Source organism: Electrona antarctica (genome assembly GCF_951216825.1).
Source record: "Electrona antarctica genome assembly, contig: scaffold_93, whole genome shotgun sequence".
In the NCBI taxonomy this organism is placed as follows: domain Eukaryota; kingdom Metazoa; phylum Chordata; class Actinopteri; order Myctophiformes; family Myctophidae; genus Electrona; species Electrona antarctica.
This window is the reverse complement of record NW_027638165.1, coordinates 1,617-25,000: the sequence shown is the minus strand read 5'-3', so window position 1 is coordinate 25,000 and position 23,384 is coordinate 1,617. Positions and strand designations below refer to the sequence as shown.

Genomic DNA, 23,384 nt, shown 5'->3' with positions numbered 1-23,384 from the left:
AAGGGGCTCAGGGGTAGAGAGGAGCCTCCAGTACCTACAGTAAGGGGCTCAGGGTAGAGAGGAGCCTCCAGTACCTACAGTAAGGGGGCTCAGGGGTAGAGTGGAGCCTCCAGTACCTACAGTAAGGGGCTCAGGGGTAGAGTGGAGCCTCCAGTACCTACAGTAAGGGGCTCAGGGGTAGAGTGGAGCCTCCAGTACCTACAGTAAGGGGCTCAGGGTAGAGTGGAGCCTCCAGTACCTACAGTAAGGGGCTCAGGGGTAGAGAGGAGCCTCCAGTACCTACAGTAAGGGGCTCAGGGGTAGAGTGGAGCCTCCAGTACCTACAGTAAGGGGCTCAGGGGTAGAGTGGAGTGTCCCGATACTGTGTCGGTATCGGAAAAGTATCGGATCGGCCCTTATTTGTCATATCGGGTCATATCGGTATCGGCGAATATGCCAGTCTAACCAGCGATCCCACACAGGGGTAAGGAAGGGGTCGACACTATGCCAGTCTAACCAGTGATCCCACACAGGGGTAAGGGGTCGACACTATGCCAGTCTAACCAGCGATCCCACACATGGGTAAGGAAGGGGTCGACACTATGCCAGTCTAACCAGTGATCCCACACAGGGGTAAGGGGTCGACACTATGCCAGTCTAACCAGCGATCCCACACATGGGTAAGGAAGGGGTCGACACTATGCCAGTCTAACCAGTGATCCCACACAGGGGTAAGGGGTCGACACTATGCCAGTCTAACCAGTGATCCCACACAGGGGTAAGGGGTCGACACTATGCCAGTCTAACCAGTGATCGCACACAGGGGTAAGGGGTTGACACTATGCCAGTCTAACCAGCGATCCCACACAGGGGTAAGGGGTTGACACTATGCCAGTCTAACCAGCGATCCCACACAGGGGTAAGGGGTTGACACTATGCCAGTCTAACCAGACACAGCGGTAAGGGGTTGACACTATTCCAGTCTAACCATTGATCCCACACAGGGGTAAGGGGTTGACACTATGCCAGTCTAACCAGCGATCCCACACAGGGGTAAGGAAGGGGTTGACACTATGGCAGGTAAATAAAAATTTGGGGCGTGTGGAGTTTGCTTTGGAGTTGCCCAAACTGCAAGTGCACATTTGAGTGAGGAGTCTGCTATAAACACAACACCAGATATATAGCTAGATATCTATAAACACTATTCCCGGTCGGTGGACTTCAAAATAAGATACTTTTTCTTTTATTATTATTATAAATATTATTCTCCGGAATCGTTATTCGGTATCGTTATCGGCTAACACAGAAATCGTGGTATCGGGATCGGATCGGAATGAACAAAAGGGTATAAGGACATCCCTATTTATAATGTAATAACACTAACCCACCAATGGGATCATCAGTATGACTATGAGATGAATCATGTCACCCCACCAATGGGATCATTGTATATTTTCTCCATCAGTACGAGATGCTGCATGTCACCCCACCAATGGGACCCAGTGCGGTGATCAAAGGCAGCTCATTGGCTGACGAGGCCGGCTGGCTGGACGTCAACAAAGAGACTCTCCAACATAAACGTTTCCCAAACGTCTTTGGAATCGGAGATTGTACCAACGTTCCAACGGCCAAGACCGCTGCTGCTGTAGGTATGTACCCTATAGGCATGTACCCTACCCTGTAACCTACCTAATAGGTAGGTAGGGTGTGTTTACACACATCCTCAAAGCTGGACAGGAGGAGGACTGTGGATATAGAAAGAAGAGCCTTAGATATAGACAGAGTTACACAAACTGCGTTCACTTCATGGGGCTTCAGTCCAATTCAGTATTTAAGTCCGACGTCATTTTGTAGTGCTACGTTACGTCCGGGTCCAAGTGGCACCAGCTCCCGTCCGCATCTCATTGTAAATAGAATATCTAAACGCGTGAATCTTTTTACAATGACGTTATTTTTCAGAAAGGAAGCCATTGAGGGTTAAAATGGGTCTTAATGCTTCCAACTCGAGTAGAATTATTAATGTTTTGTACAAGATTCCATGACAAAAAAAAATATGATGTGGAGACAATAAAGACTATTATTATCATTATTATTGAAGGTGGTAACAGTCCATTTGCTCAGTAAAATATTTCAGGGGCATATTTAGAATGTTTGCAGGCTTGAGTATGTTGAATCTAGTTTGCATTAATGAGGATTTAGTTGACACAATGAAATAAAATGGCGATATTATTCCGTGTGGGGCAGACGGCCTGTCACAGCCAGATTTGGGAGAGCAGCGCAGCTTTGTTGTTGCGAGGAAAGCGGTAAAATGAGACTTTCGTGGTTGTTTTCGTCTCAGATTTAGTCCGACGGAGCGTCACAGTATAACTCTATGGGGACACAAAAGCGTATATGGGGACACAAAAGTAGGACCCGGAAGTATCTCACGTGCTCGCGCTCACGTCACAGCTAAAATACTGAATGGAGGCTCTCCTACATAGACTTCTATTGGCTTCAGTCCAATGGAGGCTCTCCTACATAGACTTCTATTGGCTTCAGTCCAATGGAGGCTCTCCTACATAGACTTCTATTGGCTTCAGTCCAATGGAGGCTCTCCTACATAGACTTCTATTGGCTTCAGTCCAATGGCGGCTCTCCTACATAGACTTCTATTGGCTTCAGTCCAATGGCGGCTCTCCTACATAGACTTCTATTGGCTTCAGTCCAATGGAGGCTCTCCTACATAGACTTCTATTGGCTTCAGTCCATAGATCACCCGCCATTTTTAATTATATGATCAGTACTTCTTCTCCTTCTCCTTCCGCCAAAAATAGCTGTTCTGACTGAACCGTGCAGTCGGTTTTCGCAAAACTTGTCAACATGATAGAGGACCATGCCAAACGGTGACTATGCGAAGCCCATCATGATTGGCCAAATGGTGGCGCTATAGCACTCAATTGATGCAAAACTTGCAAACTTGCAAACTTTGAACGTGCATATCTCATGACACTTTGATACACATATGTGTCTCCTCATGCCGAACAACTTTCGTGTTCAATTCAATTCAATTTTATTAAAGTGTCAAATCACAACAAGTTGTCTCAAGACACTTTACAACCAACAAAGATCCACCCAGAGCAAGCAATATTACGACAATGGTAACAAAAAACTCCCCTTTAGGAAGAAACGTCAGGCAGAACCCGACTCTAGGGTGGGCGGCCATCTGCCTCGACCGTGTCGGGGGAGAGGGGGGGGGGGGGGGGGTAGAGGGGAATAGGAAGAAAGAATAGAGGAGAGATAGACAGGGTGGGCTCCATGGAGGGGCCTGGTCCACATCTGGTCCAGGTCGTGCACTGTGAGGCCGGGTCCACGGTCACACTTCTGGTGGGCTCCATGAAGTGGCCTGGTCCACGGTCACACTCGGCAGTCAGTTAGGGGTTAATATTAGAGGTCCACGGAACTGCGAAGTGGAGGACAAAAAGAGACTCCGGGGAAGGATTCCCCGGATGTTGGGTTAGTGGCAGGCCTTACTGGAGCCTATACAGTGTATATTACAAGCACTGCTGGGAGACTGCTGGGCTCCATGAAGTGGCCTGGTCCACGGTCACACTCGGCAGTCAGTTGGGGGTTAATATTAGAGGTCCACAGAACTGCGAAGTGGAGGACAAAAAGAGACTCCGGGGAAGGAGTTGGGTTAGTGGCAGGCCTTACTGGAGCCTATACGGTGTATATTACAAGCACTGCTGGGAGACAAACCCACACAAACAATGTACAATCATGGTATTTAGCAGACACACAACACAGGTGCGGGGTTTGGTGGGAGGTTCCCCTTACTCAGTTCTCACCCTTATGACTTTATCGGGTGAGCGAGTATTGGAGACAAGTCTAGCTATAGGCTTTGTCGTAGAGAAAGGTTTTCAACCTAGTCTTGAATGTGCAGAGCGTGTCAGCCCCACGGACCGAAGCCGGGAGAAGGTTCCACAGCTGAGGTGCCTGGGACCTAAACGCCCTGCCTCCTATTGTAACTTTTGATATTTTTGGGACAGTAAGCATTTTTGCATACTGTAAACGCACTGTTGTTCTATTTGGTTTGTAGGGATCGATGAGTTCTTTGAGATATTGTGGTGCCTGACCATTGAGAGCTTTGTAGGTGAGGAGAAGAATTTTGAACTCTATTCTGTATTTAACCGGGAGCCAGTGTAGAGAGGCCAGTGAAGGAGTGATATGGTCTCTTCTTCTGGTACCTGTCAGCACACACGCCGCAGCATTTTGAACTAGCTGTAGGCTTTTCAGAGACTTACTTGGGCAGCCTGACAATAGCGAGTTGCAGTAGTCCAGCCTTGAGGTAACAAATGCGTGGACAAGTTTTTCTGCGTCATTTTTGGACAGGATGTGCCTAACCTTTGCAATATTACGCAGGTGAAAAAAGGCAGTCTTTGAGATTTGTTTGATGTGAGATTTGAAGGACATATCTTGATCAAAGATAACTCCCAGATTCTTTACAGTGGCCTTGGAGGCCAAGGTAATGCCATCTAGGGAAAAGTTCTCTTCGGCTAGTTTGTCTCTTAGGGGCTTAGGGCCAATAATGATAACTTCCGTTTTGTCAGAGTTGAGGAGTAGGTAATTACGGGTCATCCAACTCTTTATGTCTTTAAGACATGCTTGAAGTTTGACTAGTTGGTCCGTTTCGTTCGGTTTCATCGATAGATATAGTTGAGTGTCGTCCGCGTAACAGTGGAAATCTATAGAGTGTTCCCTGATGATGTTACCCAGAGGGAGCATATATAAAGAGAAAAGTATTGGTCCAAGCACAGAGCCTTGTGGAACTCCGTATTTGACCTTTTCACGTGTTGAGGATCCATCATTGACATTAACAAACTGAAATCGGTCAGACAGATAGGACTCGAACCATTTCAGTGCGACATCCTTGATGCCAACCAGGTGCTCCAGTCTCTGTAGCAGGATGTGGTGGTCAATAGTGTCGAATGCAGCACTAAGGTCCAGCAATACCAGTACAGAGAGGAGGTTATTATCTGCTGCAGTCAGGAGGTCATTTGAAACTCTCAGCAATGCCGTCTCAGTGCTGTGGTTAGCTCTGAAGCCTGACTGAAAGCCTTCGAATATATTGTTATTATGTAGAAAGTCACATAACTGTTTGGCGACTGCTTTCTCGAGGATTTTAGAGAGAAATGGAAGGTTCTGACTTTTGACCTCTGACCTTTAGATCACCCGCCATTTTGAATTATATGAAAAACAGTTCAAATGTAACTCCTCCCAGAATCTTTGCTCAAAATGCACGAAAACTTCTACACGTGAACTTTGGACCTATACGGACAAATAATCGTAGCACATTTTTCCTAAGTAAAAATGTTTTTATGAGCCAATGAAAATTGCGCGCGCACGCACACACACACACACACACACACACACACTAAAGTTTGAGTACTTATGCTGAACTAACACTGAATGATTTTCCTGTTAACAATGGAGTAACTGATTGTCTCCGTGTAGCTCAGTCAGTTGAGCTCTTGCCCTTGGACCGCAAGGTTGTGTGTTCAAATCGAGCTACTGACAACTCAGCTTGTCAGTCTTATTTGTACATATTGTTGAACGCCCTGTGGGCTATATCAGTGAGATCAATAACTTTAAAGACTGGTGTGATAATAGCCACCTTATGTTAAACACACACACACACTTTAACTGTGCGTGAAAACACACTGTGGTAATGGAAAGACATGCCCAAAATGAGGACACACCTTCTTGTTACCAAATCACTGAATGGTTTTACAGTTTACAATGTAGTCACTGATTGTCTCTGTGTAGCTCAGTCAGTATAGCCCCCGCCTTCGGTCCACAAGGTTGTGAGTTCAAATCCCGGCACCGGCAACTCAGCTCGTCAGTCTCATTTGTGCATGTTGTTCTAATTGCGCATTGTTCTTCTTCTATCTTGGTCCCGCTTTATCGCTGCTTGCAGCTATATTTTTAGATTGTTTTTTAGTAATAGTACAACATAAACATTAAAGAGACTTGTGTCACACACACACACACACACACACACACACACACACACACACACACACACACACACACACACACACACAGTCTGTGTGTGTCCAAGCCAACTCCTGGAATGTCTGGATGACATTAAAGCCTGGATGGCTTTACATTTTTTAAATTTGAATGAGAGCAAAACAGAGATTATGATTTTTAAACCCAGTCTTGCTGCAAATATGTCCGAAGTGGACCTCGGCCCCCTGGCACAATACATTAAACCCACCGTAACCAACCTTGGTGTAAGAATGGACAGTGATTTTTTAATGGATAAACAGGTGAATTTAGTTTTAAAATCAGCTTTTTTCCAGCTCAGGATTTTATCTAAGGTGAAGCCTTTTTTAACTTTTTTAGATTTTGAAAAAGTCATACATGCTTTTATCACTACCCGCCTGGATTACTGCAATGCACTTTATGTTGGGGCTAGCCAGGGCTGCATTTATAGATTGCAACTAGTGCAGAATGCTGCTGCACGCCTTCTGACAGGTACAAGAAGGCGTGACCACATTTCCCCCATTTTAGCTTCACTGCACTGGCTCCCTGTTTGTTTTAGGATTAAGTTTAAGATTTTATTGTTTGTTTTTAAATCCCTTAATGGGCTAGCACCTCCCTATATTTCAGATCTTTTAAAATTGTATGTCCCAGAAAGATCATTGAGATCAGCAAACAAACTTCTGCTGGAGGTCCCAAAGGCAAAACTGAGACTTAGGGGAGATCGTGCCTTTTCCGTAGCTGCCCCTAAACTGTGGAATGAACTCCCCCTCTCTGTAAAACTGTCCCCCTCTATCCCTATTTTTAAATCCTGTCTTAAAACACTTTTTTATTCCCAAGCTTTTACCCCAGAGTGAGTAATTTTTTTTTTTTTATCTTTTGTTTTATTGTTTGTTTTGTTTTTCTCCACCCTGTATATTTGTATCTCTATAATATGTTTTTGACGATTGTGTGCACTTTTATTTGTGTTTTTTGTTATGTTATGTAAAGCACTTTGGTCAACTCTGTTGTTTTTAAACGTGCTCTATAAATAAAGTTGGATTGGATTGGATTGTGTGTTTATTCAGTCAGTCGACCAGCGCAGCTTCCAACCACATCTAGGATCCATCACACACCAGGGGCCTAACTTTGTTTCCAGGTGGGGGGGCACAGATTTGGATTCGGGCCGAGTCGGGTGTCTTAGCACAATTCTAACTCTGTTAAAAGCATGACAGCCACTACTAAGAAGTCACTACTGACCTTTTTTAAGGGTTAGGGTTAGTACAGTCAGGACCATGCCCCCAGTACAGTCAGGACCACACCCCCAGTACAGTCAGGACCACGCCCCCAGTACAGCCAGGACCACGCCCCCAGTACAGTCAGGACCACGCCCCCAGTACAGTCAGGACCACGCCCCCAGTACAGTCAGGACCATGCCCCCAGTACAGTCAGGACCACACCCCCAGTACAGTCAGGACCACGCCCCCAGTAGAGTCAGGACCACACCCCCAGTAGAGTCAGGACCACGCCCCCAGTACAGCCAGGACCACGCCCCCAGTACAGTCAGGACAACGCCCCCAGTACAGTCAGGACCACACCCCCAGTACAGTCAGGACCACGCCCCCAGTACAGCCAGGACCACGCCCCAGTAGTCAGGACCACACCCCCAGTACAGCCAGGACCACGCCCCAGTACAGTCAGGACCACACCCCCAGTACAGCCAGGACCACGCCCCAGTACAGTCAGGACCACGCCCCCAGTACAGCCAGGACCACGCCCCAGTACAGTCAGGACCACGCCCCCAGTACAGTCAGGACCACGCCCCCAGTACAGTCAGGACCACGCCCCCAGTACAGTCAGGACCACACCCCCAGTACAGTCAGGACCACGCCCTCAGTAACTCCTATGGTCAGGACCACGCCCCCAGTACAGTCAGGACCACGCCCCCAGTACAGTCAGGACCACGCCCCCAGTACAGTCAGGACCACGCCCTCAGTAACTCCTATGGTCAGGACCACGCCCCCAGTACAGTCAGGACCACGCCCCCAGTACAGTCAGGACCACGCCCCCAGTACAGTCAGGACCACACCCCCAGTAAGTCCTATGGTCAGGACCACGCCCCCAGTACAGTCAGGACCACACCCCCAGTAAGTCCTATGGTCAGGACCACGCCCCCAGTACAGTCAGGACCACACCCCCAGTAAGTCCTATGGTCAGGACCACGCCCCCAGTACAGTCAGGACCACACCCTCAGTAACTCCTATGGTCAGGACCACGCCCCCAGTACAGTCAGGACCACGCCCCCAGTAAGTCCTATGGTCAGGACCACGCCCCCAGTACAGTCAGGACCAGCACAGCTTCACAGCAGAACCACCACTAAATATCAACAAGAACAAACGTTACATTTACTCAAACTGAATATAACCTTTGTCACGCTAAACAGCTCAACCTACCATGATGTCACTACGTTCAACCTACCAACCCAGGTTAGAGTTAGGCTACCGTAATACAGGTTAGTTAGACTACCGTAATACAGGTAATACAGGTTAGTTAAGGTGGCCTTACACTAGCCGATAATCGGGCATTTTTGACGCTCGGGGGGTGCCCGACTCAATCGCGCACCCCCCGCGCGCGATCGGGATCGGCCCGATCAACATCAAGAATGTTTGATATTTGCTCGGCCCCGCTCCGATTATCCTGTAGTGTGTGGTGCTGTCAGATTTCAAATGCCCGATTATCGGCTAGTGTAAGGCCACCTTTAGACTATCGTAATACAGGTAAACAAGTTAGTTAGACTACCGTAATACAGGTAATACAGGTTAGTTAGACTACCGTAATACAGGTAAACAAGTTAGTTAGACTACCGTAATACAGGTAATACAGGTTAGTTAGACTACCGTAATACAGGTAATACAGGTTAGTTAGACTACCGTAATACAGGTAATACAGGTTAGTTAGACTACCGTAATACAGGTAATACAGGTTAGTTAGACTACCGTAATACAGGTTAGTTAGACTACCGTAATACAGGTAAACAAGTTAGTTAGACTACCGTAATACAGGTAATACAGGTTAGTTAGACTACCGTAATACAGGTAATACAGGTTAGTTAGACTACCGTAATACAGGTAATACAGGTTAGTTAGACTACCGTAATACAGGTAATACAGGTTAGTTAGACTACCGTAATACAGGTAATACAGGTTAGTTAGACTACCGTAATACAGGTAAACAAGTTAGTTAGACTACCGTAATACAGGTAATACAGGTTAGTTAGACTACCGTAATACAGGTAAACAAGTTAGTTAGACTACCGTAATACAGGTAGTCTAACTAACTTGTTTACCTGTTTACCTGATTGCCTCGTCACTCAAGGGTCCTTCTGGCCGATCCACACGGTCACGACTCTTTTCTGTTCTGGCCCCACAGTGGTGGAATGAACTTCCCACTGATGTTAGGACAGCAGAGTCACTGCCCATATTTCGCCGCAGGTTGAAAACCCACCTCTTCAGGAAACACTACCCTTCCTCTCTGCCTGACCTACTTGTTGTTAACTAGTTGTACGAACGCTTGTTTTCTATTGTTGTATTGTTTATTGGATCTTGTTTAGTCGATACACTTAATTGTTTTAGCTCATGCTCATTTGATTTAGCTATTTTGTCTCATCTGTTTAAGGAAATAGGTAGCTGATATATTGCACTTTTACCTTAGCACTAGGTATACTCTTGGATGCTTGTTTTTGCAGAAAATGCACTAAAGACTTCTGGTGATTAGTAGTTTTTGTTCCCTACCTATGTTGAATACACTTATTGTAAGTCGCTTTGGATAAAAGCGTCTGCTAAATGACTGTAATGTAATGTAATGTACAGGTTAGTTAGACTACCGTAATACATGTAATACAGGTTAGTTAGACTACCGTAATACAGGTAATACAGGTTAGTTAGACTACCGTAATACAGGTAAACAAGTTAGTTAGACTACCGTAATACAGGTAATACAGGTTAGTTAGACTACCGTAATACAGGTAAACAAGTTAGTTAGACTACCGTAATACAGGTAATACAGGTTAGTTAGACTACCGTAATACAGGTAATACAGGTTAGTTAGACTACCGTAATACAGGTAAACAAGTTAGTTAGACTACCGTAATACATGTAATACAGGTTAGTTAGACTACCGTAATACAGGTAATACAGGTTAGTTAGACTACCGTAATACAGGTAAACAAGTTAGTTAGACTACCGTAATACATGTAATACAGGTTAGTTAGACTACCGTAATACAGGTAATACAGGTTAGTTAGACTACCGTAATACAGGTAAACAAGTGGAATCCCATTTTCAATGTTCTCGTAACGTTACATTTCTCTTTCAGCTGCACAGTCGGCCATCTTGGACAGAACTATCCGCAGTGTGTTGGACAACAGGACGCCAGATACCAAGGTTTATGTTTTATAATAAATATATGTTATATCATAGTAATACTAATAAATATATGTTATATCATAGTAATACTAATAAATATATATGTTATATCATAGTAATACTAATACATATATATGTTATATCATAGTAATACTAATACATATATGTTATATCATAGTAATACTAATAAATATATGTTATATCATAGTAATACTAATAAATATATGCGAAAAAGAAGGCACTGGATCAGCTCAGACAATTTAGGCCCTTAGTTTAATAACCGTCACGTCATGACCTGTCCTGCTTCTGAGATGCACCAGCATGGCCTGCCATAGGCTAGAGGCACGGTTGGAACTCCCTTCTACACTAATAAATATATGTTATATCATAGTAATACTAACCAGTAAGACACCTTGAGGGCGAGAAGCGCTGAAACAACAGAGCTTCTTAATACGGCACAGTTGATGTGGTGTCAGTGAGGTCAGATGTACAGTTGCTGGCCGGCTCCACTCTACCCCTGAGCCACTGCTGCCCCTTAGGTACTGGAGGCTCCACTCTACCCCTGAGCCCCTTACTGTAGGTACTGGAGGCTCCACTCTACCCCTGAGCCCCTTACTGTAGGTACTGGAGGCTCCTCTCTACCCCTGAGCCCCTTACTGTAGGTACTGGAGGCTCCACTCTACCCCTGAGCCCCTTACTGTAGGTACTGGAGGCTCCACTCTACCCCTGAGCCCCTTACTGTAGGTACTGGAGGCTCCACTCTACCCCTGAGCCCCTTACTGTAGGTACTGGAGGCTCCTCTCTACCCCTGAGCCCCTTACTGTAGGTACTGGAGGCTCCACTCTACCCCTGAGCCCCTTACTGTAGGTACTGGAGGCTCCACTCTACCCCTGAGCCCCTTACTGTAGGTACTGGAGGCTCCTCTCTACCCCTGAGCCCCTTACTGTAGGTACTGGAGTCTCCTCTCTACCCCTGAGCCCCTTACTGTAGGTACTGGAGTCTCCTCTCTACCCCTGAGCCCCTTACTGTAGGTACTGGAGGCTCCTCTCTACCCCTGAGCCCCTTACTGTAGGTACTGGAGGCTCCACTCTACCCCTGAGCCCCTTACTGTAGGTACTGGAGGCTCCACTCTACCCCTGAGCCCCTTACTGTAGGTACTGGAGGCTCCACTCTACCCCTGAGCCCCTTACTGTAGGTACTGGAGGCTCCACTCTACCCTGAGCCCCTTACTGTAGGTACTGGAGGCTCCACTCTACCCCTGAGCCCCTTACTGTAGGTACTGGAGGCTCCACTCTACCCCTGAGCCCCTTGTAGATACTGGAGGCTCCACTCTACCCCTGAGCCCCTTACTGTAGGTACTGGAGGCTCCACTCTACCCCTGAGCCCCTTACTGTAGGTACTGGAGGCTCCACTCTACCCCTGAGCCCCTTACTGTAAGTACTGGAGGCTCCACTCTACCCCTGAGCCCCTTACTGTAGGTACTGGAGGCTCCACTCTACCCCTGAGCCCCTTACTGTAGGTACTGGAGGCTCCTCTCTACCCCTGAGCCCCTTACTGTAGGTACTGGAGGCTCCACTCTACCCCTGAGCCCCTTACTGTAGGTACTGGAGGCTCCTCTCTACCCCTGAGCCCCTTACTGTAGGTACTGGAGGCTCCACTCTACCCCTGAGCCACTGCTGACCCTTACTGTAGGTAGTAGGTGGCCGGCTCCATAGCCTATAACTTATATGCAGATCTGTGTGTATGTGGGTGTGTGTATATATATTTATGTATATATTTATGTATATATTTACAGTATGACGGCTACACATTGTGTCCTCTGGTAACTGTACTGTGTGTGTGTATATATATTTATGTATATATATTTATGTATATATTTACAGTATGACGGCTACACATTGTGTCCTCTGGTAACTGTACTGTATGTGTGTGTGTATATATATTTATGTATATATTTACAGTATGACGGCTACACATCGTGTCCTCTGGTAACGAGCTACAACACAGTGATGCTGGCTGAGTTTGACTTCAACATGCAGCCTCTGGAGACGTTCCCCTTGGACCAGCGTGTAGAGAGACGGACCATGTACCACATGAAGGCCCACATGATGCCCCAGCTGTACTGGCACGGCCTTCTGAAGTACGTACTACTATATATACTACTCTATATACTCTATGTACCACTCTATATACACCATGTACCACATGAAGGCCCACATGATGCCCCAGCTGTACTGGCACGGCTTATTGAAGTATGTACTACTTTAAATACTACTAGAATCAGAATCAGGTTTATTTGTCACAACACATTACAAGTAAGGTGGGTGAAATACTTTGTTGTGCAGACACTCATTGCAGTTACAGGGGATGGTGACAACAAATTGAGCTACACAGCTGCAGCCATATATATATATGGGTGTCCAATCTATGTACTACAGTATGTACTACTGGGTGTCCAATCTATGTACTACAGTATGTACTACTGGGTGTCCAATCTATGTACTCCCAAAGCCAGAGCTGGAGGAAGTTACTAATGTTGCTCTGGAGAGGGAAGTCTGGAGCTCTCTGGTGGAGCGGTTACCCCCGCGACCTGACTAATAATAATAAGCGGTTGAAGATGGATGGATTATATATATATATTTTTTTTTTCGTATTTTAATATATTCATTTTATTGTTCAACATTTTCTCCTCAGGGGCCTTTGGGGCGGACCAGAACCGTACAGGAAACTCCTTCATCTTGGGTTCAAATAGGGGCGGACCAGAACCGTACAGGAAACTCCTTCATCTTGGGTCCAAATAGGGGCGGACCAGAACCGTACAGGAAGCTCCTTCATCTTGGGTCCAAATAGGGGCGGACCAGAACCGTACAGGAAACTCCTTCATCTTGGGTTCAAATAATTTAGTTTCTAATCAACTTATTCCAATTCATGTTCTTTATAATGAGACAATGTGTTTGTGCTAATCTGAGAAATGTAAGATTTGTGAAATGTGAAACAAGAAACAATTATCCACAACGCACGCTCACACGCGCGCACACACACACACACACACACACACACACACACACACACACACACACACACACACACACACACACACACACACACACACACACACACACACACACACACACACACACACACACACACACACACACACACACACACACACAAATCTCAAAATTATCCTGATTATTTTCACAGATATTGATGACAATAATAATGTGATATCGATTTTTCAGCAAAAATCAGTGCTATTGAACACGTCTGTGTGTGGGTTTATAAATCAGTGCTATTGAACACGTCTGTGTGTGGGTTTATAAATCAGTGCTATTGAACACATTTTAGGTCTGTGTGTCGTTTTGAAAATATTGAACCAACGAAAAGTAGTAAAAAACGCTTTGGACTAAACCTCTTTACTCCATTGGACCCTCAAACTGTCTGCTAAACAGCTAACTCCACCACCTCTCTTTGATGAGGCAGTTTTTGGCTTTGTTTTCAAAATATAAGGTTTTCTTAATTTCGTGAAAGTTTTATATTAACAATTTAAAAAGTATCATTTTTGGACACTTCCAAGTGTTGTTTCTTCCCCACAACAGACATATAATAATGTTATCGGCCGATATAATCTGATATTGATCATAATTCCAATATTGTGCACAATATCTAATACAATTAATATACATTTAGATCTATAATCCAATCAATATCACAACAGAATTATAATTATAGTAAAGTGTAAACATGTGATACAGAAACATCAGCAATAAAGTTATTGTTTACTAAACATGTAGTTTTTTATTTCACCTCTATCTTTGTCACCTCTCAGAGTGACACACAGATAAATAAATGTTTATCTAATCTTAACACCGTATATTTATTACCTACATGTTTGTTTTTTATGCTACGATTATTCTTTTCCTTTTCAATGAAAATGTATTTATTTAAAAGGAAATCCTTGACAGTGAATAGAGCAGGAGGAGTGATTCTCCAACAGTCCAGTGAATAGAGCAGGAGGAGTGATGCTCCAACAGTCCAGTGAATAGAGCAGGAGGAGTGATGCTCCAACAGTCCAGGACAGTGAATAGAGCAGGAGGAGTGATGCTCCAACAGTCCAGGACAGTGAATAGAGCAGGAGGAGTGATGCTCCAACAGTCCAGTCCAGTGAATAGAGCAGGAGGAGTGATGCTCCAACAGGACAGGACAGTGAATAGAGCAGGATGAGTGATGCTCCAACAGTCCAGTCCAGTGAATAGAGCAGGAGGAGTGATGCTCCAACAGTCCAGGACAGTGAATAGAGCAGGAGGAGTGATGCTCCAACAGTCCAGTGAATAGAGCAGGAGGAGTGATGCTCCAACAGTCCAGGACAGTGAATAGAGCAGGAGGAGTGATGCTCCAACAGTCCAGTGAATAGAGCAGGAGGAGTGATGCTCCAACAGTCCAGCAGGAGGAGTGATGCTCCAACAGTCCAGTGAATAGAGCAGGAGGAGTGATGCTCCAACAGTCCAGGACAGTGAATAGAGCAGGAGGAGTGATGCTCCAACAGTCCAGGACAGTGAATAGAGCAGGAGGAGTGATGCTCCAACAGTCCAGTGAATAGAGCAGGAGGAGTGATGCTCCAACAGTCCAGGACAGTGAATAGAGCAGGAGGAGTGATGCTCCAACAGTCCAGGACAGTGAATAGAGCAGGAGGAGTGATGCTCCAACAGTCCAGGACAGTGAATAGAGCAGGAGGAGATGCTCCAACAGTCCAGGACAGTGAATAGAGCAGGAGGAGTGATGCTCCAACAGTCCAGGACAGTGAATAGAGCAGGAGGAGATGCTCCAACAGTCCAGGACAGTGAATAGAGCAGGAGGAGTGATGCTCCAACAGTCCAGGACAGTGAATAGAGCAGGAGGAGTGATGCTCCAACAGGACAGTGAATAGAGCAGGAGGAGTGATGCTCCAACAGTCCAGGACAGTGAATAGAGCAGGAGGAGTGATGCTCCAACAGTCCAGGACAGTGAATAGAGCAGGAGGAGTGATGCTCCAACAGTCCAGGACAGTGAATAGAGCAGGAGGAGTGATGCTCCAACAGTCCAGGACAGTGAATAGAGCAGGAGGAGTGATGCTCCAACAGTCCAGTCCAGTGAATAGAGCAGGAGGAGTGATGCTCCAACAGTCCAGTGAATAGAGCAGGAGGAGTGATGCTCCAACAGTCCAGGACAGTGAATAGAGCAGGAGGAGTGATGCTCCAACAGTCCAGTGAATAGAGCAGGAGGAGTGATGCTCCAACAGTCCAGGACAGTGAATAGAGCAGGAGGAGTGATGCTCCAACAGTCCAGTGAATAGAGCAGGAGGAGTGATGCTCCAACAGTCCAGGACAGTGAATAGAGCAGGAGGAGTGATGCTCCAACAGTCCAGGACAGTGAATAGAGCAGGAGGAGTGATGCTCCAACAGTCCAGGACAGTGAATAGAGCAGGAGGAGATGCTCCAACAGTCCAGGACAGTGAATAGAGCAGGAGGAGTGATGCTCCAACAGTCCAGGACAGTGAATAGAGCAGGAGGAGATGCTCCAACAGTCCAGGACAGTGAATAGAGCAGGAGGAGTGATGCTCCAACAGTCCAGGACAGTGAATAGAGCAGGAGGAGTGATGCTCCAACAGGACAGTGAATAGAGCAGGAGGAGTGATGCTCCAACAGTCCAGGACAGTGAATAGAGCAGGAGGAGTGATGCTCCAACAGTCCAGGACAGTGAATAGAGCAGGAGGAGTGATGCTCCAACAGTCCAGGACAGTGAATAGAGCAGGAGGAGTGATGCTCCAACAGTCCAGGACAGTGAATAGAGCAGGAGGAGTGATGCTCCAACAGTCCAGTCCAGTGAATAGAGCAGGAGGAGTGATGCTCCAACAGTCCAGTGAATAGAGCAGGAGGAGTGATGCTCCAACAGTCCAGGACAGTGAATAGAGCAGGAGGAGTGATGCTCCAACAGTCCAGTGAATAGAGCAGGAGGAGTGATGCTCCAACAGTCCAGTGAATAGAGCAGGAGGAGTGATGCTCCAACAGTCCAGGACAGTGAATAGAGCAGGAGGAGTGATGCTCCAACAGTCAGTTAGTACAGTAGGGGTCATGGTATCATGGTGGTGATGCTCCAACAGTCCAGGAAAAAGATCATTGAAAACATTTTGGTTCACAAAGCAGTTTTCGCTCACATTTTGAGTGTAGCAGGATTTCCGACCATTTCTACGTTACTTTGGGCGTAATTAACTACACCCATTCTCTAGTCAACTCCGAGGCTGGGATCAAAGCTTACGTAAATGTATTTACAACGCTTTAGTCTTCATGCTGAATCAGTTAATAGGCCCCAAACCTCAAATAAAATAATGTGCATGTGGCCAACATTCGTCAACACACACGTAATGATTAAAATAGACGATCATGCCTTAATGTCGTTACATGAGCACAGATACGCATCCATTGTGTCGTGGTATTAATTTATAATACTGTAGGCTACTGTATATTGATCACATGTTATACTACTGTAGGCTACTGTATATTGATCATGTTATAATACTGTAGGCTACTGTATATTGATCATGTTATAATACTGTAGGCTACTGTATATTGATCACATGTTATAATACTGTAGGCTACTGTATATTGATCACATGTTATACTACTGTAGGCTACTGTATATTGATCATGTTATACTACTGTAGGCTACTGTATATTGATCACATGTTATACTACTGTAGGCTACTGTATATTGATCACATGTTATACTACTGTAGGCTACTGTATATTGATCATGTTATACTACTGTAGGCTACTGTATATTGATCATGTTATAATACTGTAGGCTACTGTATATTGATCATGTTATAATACTGTAGGCTACTGTATATTGATCATGTTATAATACTGTAGGCTACTGTATATTGATCATGTTATACTACTGTAGGCTACTGTATATTGATCACATGTTATACTACTGTAGGCTACTGTATATTGATCATGTTATAATACTGTAGGCTACTGTATATTGATCATGTTATACTACTGTAGGCTACTGTATATTGATCATGTTATAATACTGTAGGCTACTGTATATTGATCATGTTATACTACTGTAGGCTACTGTATATTGATCATGTTATAATACTGTAGGCTACTGTATATTGATCACATGTTATAATACTGTAGGCTACTGTATATTGATCATGTTATACTACTGTAGGCTACTGTATATTGATCACATGTTATACTACTGTAGGCTACTGTATATTGATCATGTTATACTACTGTAGGCTACTGTATATTGATCATGTTATACTACTGTAGGCTACTGTATATTGATCATGTTATAATACTGTAGGCTACTGTATATTGATCATGTTATACTACTGTAGGCTACTGTATATTGATCATGTTATAATACTGTAGGCTACTGTATATTGATCATGTTATACTACTGTAGGCTACTGTATATTGATCATGTTATAATACTGTAGGCTACTGTATATTGATCATGTTATAATACTGTAGGCTACTGTATATTGATCATGTTATACTACTGTAGGCTACTGTATATTGATCATGTTATAATACTGTAGGCTACTGTATATTGATCATGTTATACTACTGTAGGCTACTGTATATTGATCATGTTATAATACTGTAGGCTACTGTATATTGATCATGTTATACTACTGTAGGCTACTGTATATTGATCATGTTATAATACTGTAGGCTACTGTATATTGATCATGTTATACTACTGTAGGCTACTGTATATTGATCATGTTATAATACTGTAGGCTACTGTATATTGATCATGTTATACTACTGTAGGCTACTGTATATTGATCATGTTATACTACTGTAGGCTACTGTATATTGATCATGTTATACTACTGTAGGCTACTGTATATTGATCATGTTATAATACTGTAGGCTACTGTATATTGATCATGTTATACTACTGTAGGCTACTGTATATTGATCATGTTATAATACTGTAGGCTACTGTATATTGATCATGTTATACTACTGTAGGCTACTGTATATTGATCACATGTTATAATACTGTAGGCTACTGTATATTGATCACATGTTATACTACTGTAGGCTACTGTATATTGATCACATGCTATACTACTGTAGGCTACTGTATATTGATCATGTTATAATACTGTAGGCTACTGTATATTGATCATGTTATACTACTGTAGGCTACTGTATATTGATCATGTTATAATACTGTAGGCTACTGTATATTGATCATGTTATACTACTGTAGGCTACTGTATATTGATCATGTTATACTACTGTAGGCTACTGTATATTGATCATGTTATAATACTGTAGGCTACTGTATATTGATCATGTTATAATACTGTAGGCTACTGTATATTGATCATGTTATAATACTGTAGGCTACTGTATATTGATCATGTTATAATACTGTAGGCTACTGTATATTGATCATGTTATAATACTGTAGGCTACTGTATATTGATCATGTTATAATACTGTAGGCTACTGTATATTGATCATGTTATACTACTGTAGGCTACTGTATATTGATCACATGTTATAATACTGTAGGCTACTGTATATTGATCATGTTATACTACTGTAGGCTACTGTATATTGATCACATGTTATAATACTGTAGGCTACTGTATATTGATCATGTTATACTACTGTAGGCTACTGTATATTGATCACATGTTATAATACTGTAGGCTACTGTATATTGATCACATGTTATAATACTGTAGGCTACTGTATATTGATCACATGTTATAATACTGTAGGCTACTGTATATTGATCACATGTTATAATACTGTAGGCTACTGTATATTGATCACATGTTATAATACTGTAGGCTACTGTATATTGATCATGTTATACTACTGTAGGCTACTGTATATTGATCATGTTATACTACTGTAGGCTACTGTATATTGATCACATGTTATAATACTGTAGGCTACTGTATATTGATCACATGTTATAATACTGTAGGCTACTGTATATTGATCATGTTATACTACTGTAGGCTACTGTATATTGATCATGTTATACTACTGTAGGCTACTGTATATTGATCATGTTATACTACTGTAGGCTACTGTATATTGATCATGTTATAATACTGTAGGCTACTGTATATTGATCACATGTTATACTACTGTAGGCTACTGTATATTGATCATGTTATAATACTGTAGGCTACTGTATATTGATCATGTTATACTACTGTAGGCTACTGTATATTGATCACATGTTATACTACTGTAGGCTACTGTATATTGATCATGTTATAATACTGTAGGCTACTGTATATTGATCATGTTATACTACTGTAGGCTACTGTATATTGATCATGTTATAATACTGTAGGCTACTGTATATTGATCATGTTATACTACTGTAGGCTACTGTATATTGATCATGTTATAATACTGTAGGCTACTGTATATTGATCATGTTATAATACTGTAGGCTACTGTATATTGATCATGTTATACTACTGTAGGCTACTGTATATTGATCACATGTTATACTACTGTAGGCTACTGTATATTGATCATGTTATAATACTGTAGGCTACTGTATATTGATCATGTTATACTACTGTAGGCTACTGTATATTGATCATGTTATAATACTGTAGGCTACTGTATATTGATCATGTTATACTACTGTAGGCTACTGTATATTGATCATGTTATAATACTGTAGGCTACTGTATATTGATCACATGTTATAATACTGTAGGCTACTGTATATTGATCATGTTATACTACTGTAGGCTACTGTATATTGATCACATGTTATACTACTGTAGGCTACTGTATATTGATCATGTTATACTACTGTAGGCTACTGTATATTGATCATGTTATACTACTGTAGGCTACTGTATATTGATCATGTTATAATACTGTAGGCTACTGTATATTGATCATGTTATACTACTGTAGGCTACTGTATATTGATCATGTTATAATACTGTAGGCTACTGTATATTGATCACATGTTATACTACTGTAGGCTACTGTATATTGATCATGTTATACTACTGTAGGCTACTGTATATTGATCATGTTATAATACTGTAGGCTACTGTATATTGATCATGTTATACTACTGTAGGCTACTGTATATTGATCATGTTATAATACTGTAGGCTACTGTATATTGATCATGTTATACTACTGTAGGCTACTGTATATTGATCATGTTATAATACTGTAGGCTACTGTATATTGATCATGTTATACTACTGTAGGCTACTGTATATTGATCATGTTATAATACTGTAGGCTACTGTATATTGATCATGTTATACTACTGTAGGCTACTGTATATTGATCATGTTATAATACTGTAGGCTACTGTATATTGATCACATGTTATAATACTGTAGGCTACTGTATATTGATCATGTTATACTACTGTAGGCTACTGTATATTGATCACATGTTATACTACTGTAGGCTACTGTATATTGATCATGTTATACTACTGTAGGCTACTGTATATTGATCATGTTATACTACTGTAGGCTACTGTATATTGATCATGTTATAATACTGTAGGCTACTGTATATTGATCATGTTATACTACTGTAGGCTACTGTATATTGATCATGTTATAATACTGTAGGCTACTGTATATTGATCACATGTTATACTACTGTAGGCTACTGTATATTGATCATGTTATACTACTGTAGGCTACTGTATATTGATCATGTTATAATACTGTAGGCTACTGTATATTGATCATGTTATACTACTGTAGGCTACTGTATATTGATCATGTTATACTACTGTAGGCTACTGTATATTGATCATGTTATAATACTGTAGGCTACTGTATATTGATCATGTTATAATACTGTAGGCTACTGTATATTGATCATGTTATAATACTGTAGGCTACTGTATATTGATCATGTTATAATACTGTAGGCTACTGTATATTGATCATGTTATAATACTGTAGGCTACTGTATATTGATCATGTTATAATACTGTAGGCTACTGTATATTGATCATGTTATACTACTGTAGGCTACTGTATATTGATCACATGTTATAATACTGTAGGCTACTGTATATTGATCATGTTATACTACTGTAGGCTACTGTATATTGATCACATGTTATAATACTGTAGGCTACTGTATATTGATCATGTTATACTACTGTAGGCTACTGTATATTGATCACATGTTATAATACTGTAGGCTACTGTATATTGATCACATGTTATAATACTGTAGGCTACTGTATATTGATCACATGTTATAATACTGTAGGCTACTGTATATTGATCACATGTTATAATACTGTAGGCTACTGTATATTGATCACATGTTATAATACTGTAGGCTACTGTATATTGATCATGTTATACTACTGTAGGCTACTGTATATTGATCATGTTATACTACTGTAGGCTACTGTATATTGATCACATGTTATAATACTGTAGGCTACTGTATATTGATCACATGTTATAATACTGTAGGCTACTGTATATTGATCATGTTATACTACTGTAGGCTACTGTATATTGATCATGTTATACTACTGTAGGCTACTGTATATTGATCACATGTTATACTACTGTAGGCTACTGTATATTGATCATGTTATAATACTGTAGGCTACTGTATATTGATCATGTTATACTACTGTAGGCTACTGTATATTGATCACATGTTATACTACTGTAGGCTACTGTATATTGATCATGTTATAATACTGTAGGCTACTGTATATTGATCATGTTATACTACTGTAGGCTACTGTATATTGATCATGTTATACTACTGTAGGCTACTGTATATTGATCATGTTATAATACTGTAGGCTACTGTATATTGATCATGTTATACTACTGTAGGCTACTGTATATTGATCATGTTATAATACTGTAGGCTACTGTATATTGATCATGTTATAATACTGTAGGCTACTGTATATTGATCATGTTATACTACTGTAGGCTACTGTATATTGATCACATGTTATACTACTGTAGGCTACTGTATATTGATCATGTTATAATACTGTAGGCTACTGTATATTGATCATGTTATACTACTGTAGGCTACTGTATATTGATCATGTTATAATACTGTAGGCTACTGTATATTGATCATGTTATACTACTGTAGGCTACTGTATATTGATCATGTTATAATACTGTAGGCTACTGTATATTGATCACATGTTATAATACTGTAGGCTACTGTATATTGATCATGTTATACTACTGTAGGCTACTGTATATTGATCACATGTTATACTACTGTAGGCTACTGTATATTGATCATGTTATACTACTGTAGGCTACTGTATATTGATCATGTTATACTACTGTAGGCTACTGTATATTGATCATGTTATAATACTGTAGGCTACTGTATATTGATCATGTTATACTACTGTAGGCTACTGTATATTGATCATGTTATAATACTGTAGGCTACTGTATATTGATCACATGTTATACTACTGTAGGCTACTGTATATTGATCATGTTATACTACTGTAGGCTACTGTATATTGATCATGTTATAATACTGTAGGCTACTGTATATTGATCATGTTATACTACTGTAGGCTACTGTATATTGATCATGTTATAATACTGTAGGCTACTGTATATTGATCATGTTATACTACTGTAGGCTACTGTATATTGATCATGTTATAATACTGTAGGCTACTGTATATTGATCATGTTATACTACTGTAGGCTACTGTATATTGATCATGTTATAATACTGTAGGCTACTGTATATTGATCATGTTATACTACTGTAGGCTACTGTATATTGATCATGTTATAATACTGTAGGCTACTGTATATTGATCACATGTTATAATACTGTAGGCTACTGTATATTGATCATGTTATACTACTGTAGGCTACTGTATATTGATCACATGTTATACTACTGTAGGCTACTG

At 41.9% G+C, this 23,384-nt stretch overlaps 1 protein-coding gene across 1 annotated transcript in view; it reads left to right on the top strand.

Moving 5' to 3' along the window:
* The window catches only part of sqor (sulfide quinone oxidoreductase), a gene marked incomplete at its 5' end in the record, with an annotated part of 24,350 nt that extends 10,940 nt beyond the window's left edge, over positions 1–13,410 (top strand). Inside the window, 4 exons of the mRNA XM_079531227.1 lie at positions 1,445–1,628; positions 10,354–10,421; positions 12,365–12,543; positions 13,098–13,410. Of these exons, the coding sequence (XP_079387353.1) occupies positions 1,445–1,628; positions 10,354–10,421; positions 12,365–12,543; positions 13,098–13,155 (489 nt within the window). The 3' untranslated portion in view covers positions 13,156–13,410. The remainder of the gene's footprint in view (positions 1–1,444; positions 1,629–10,353; positions 10,422–12,364; positions 12,544–13,097) is intronic.
* Positions 13,411–23,384: the final 9,974 nt, after the last annotated feature.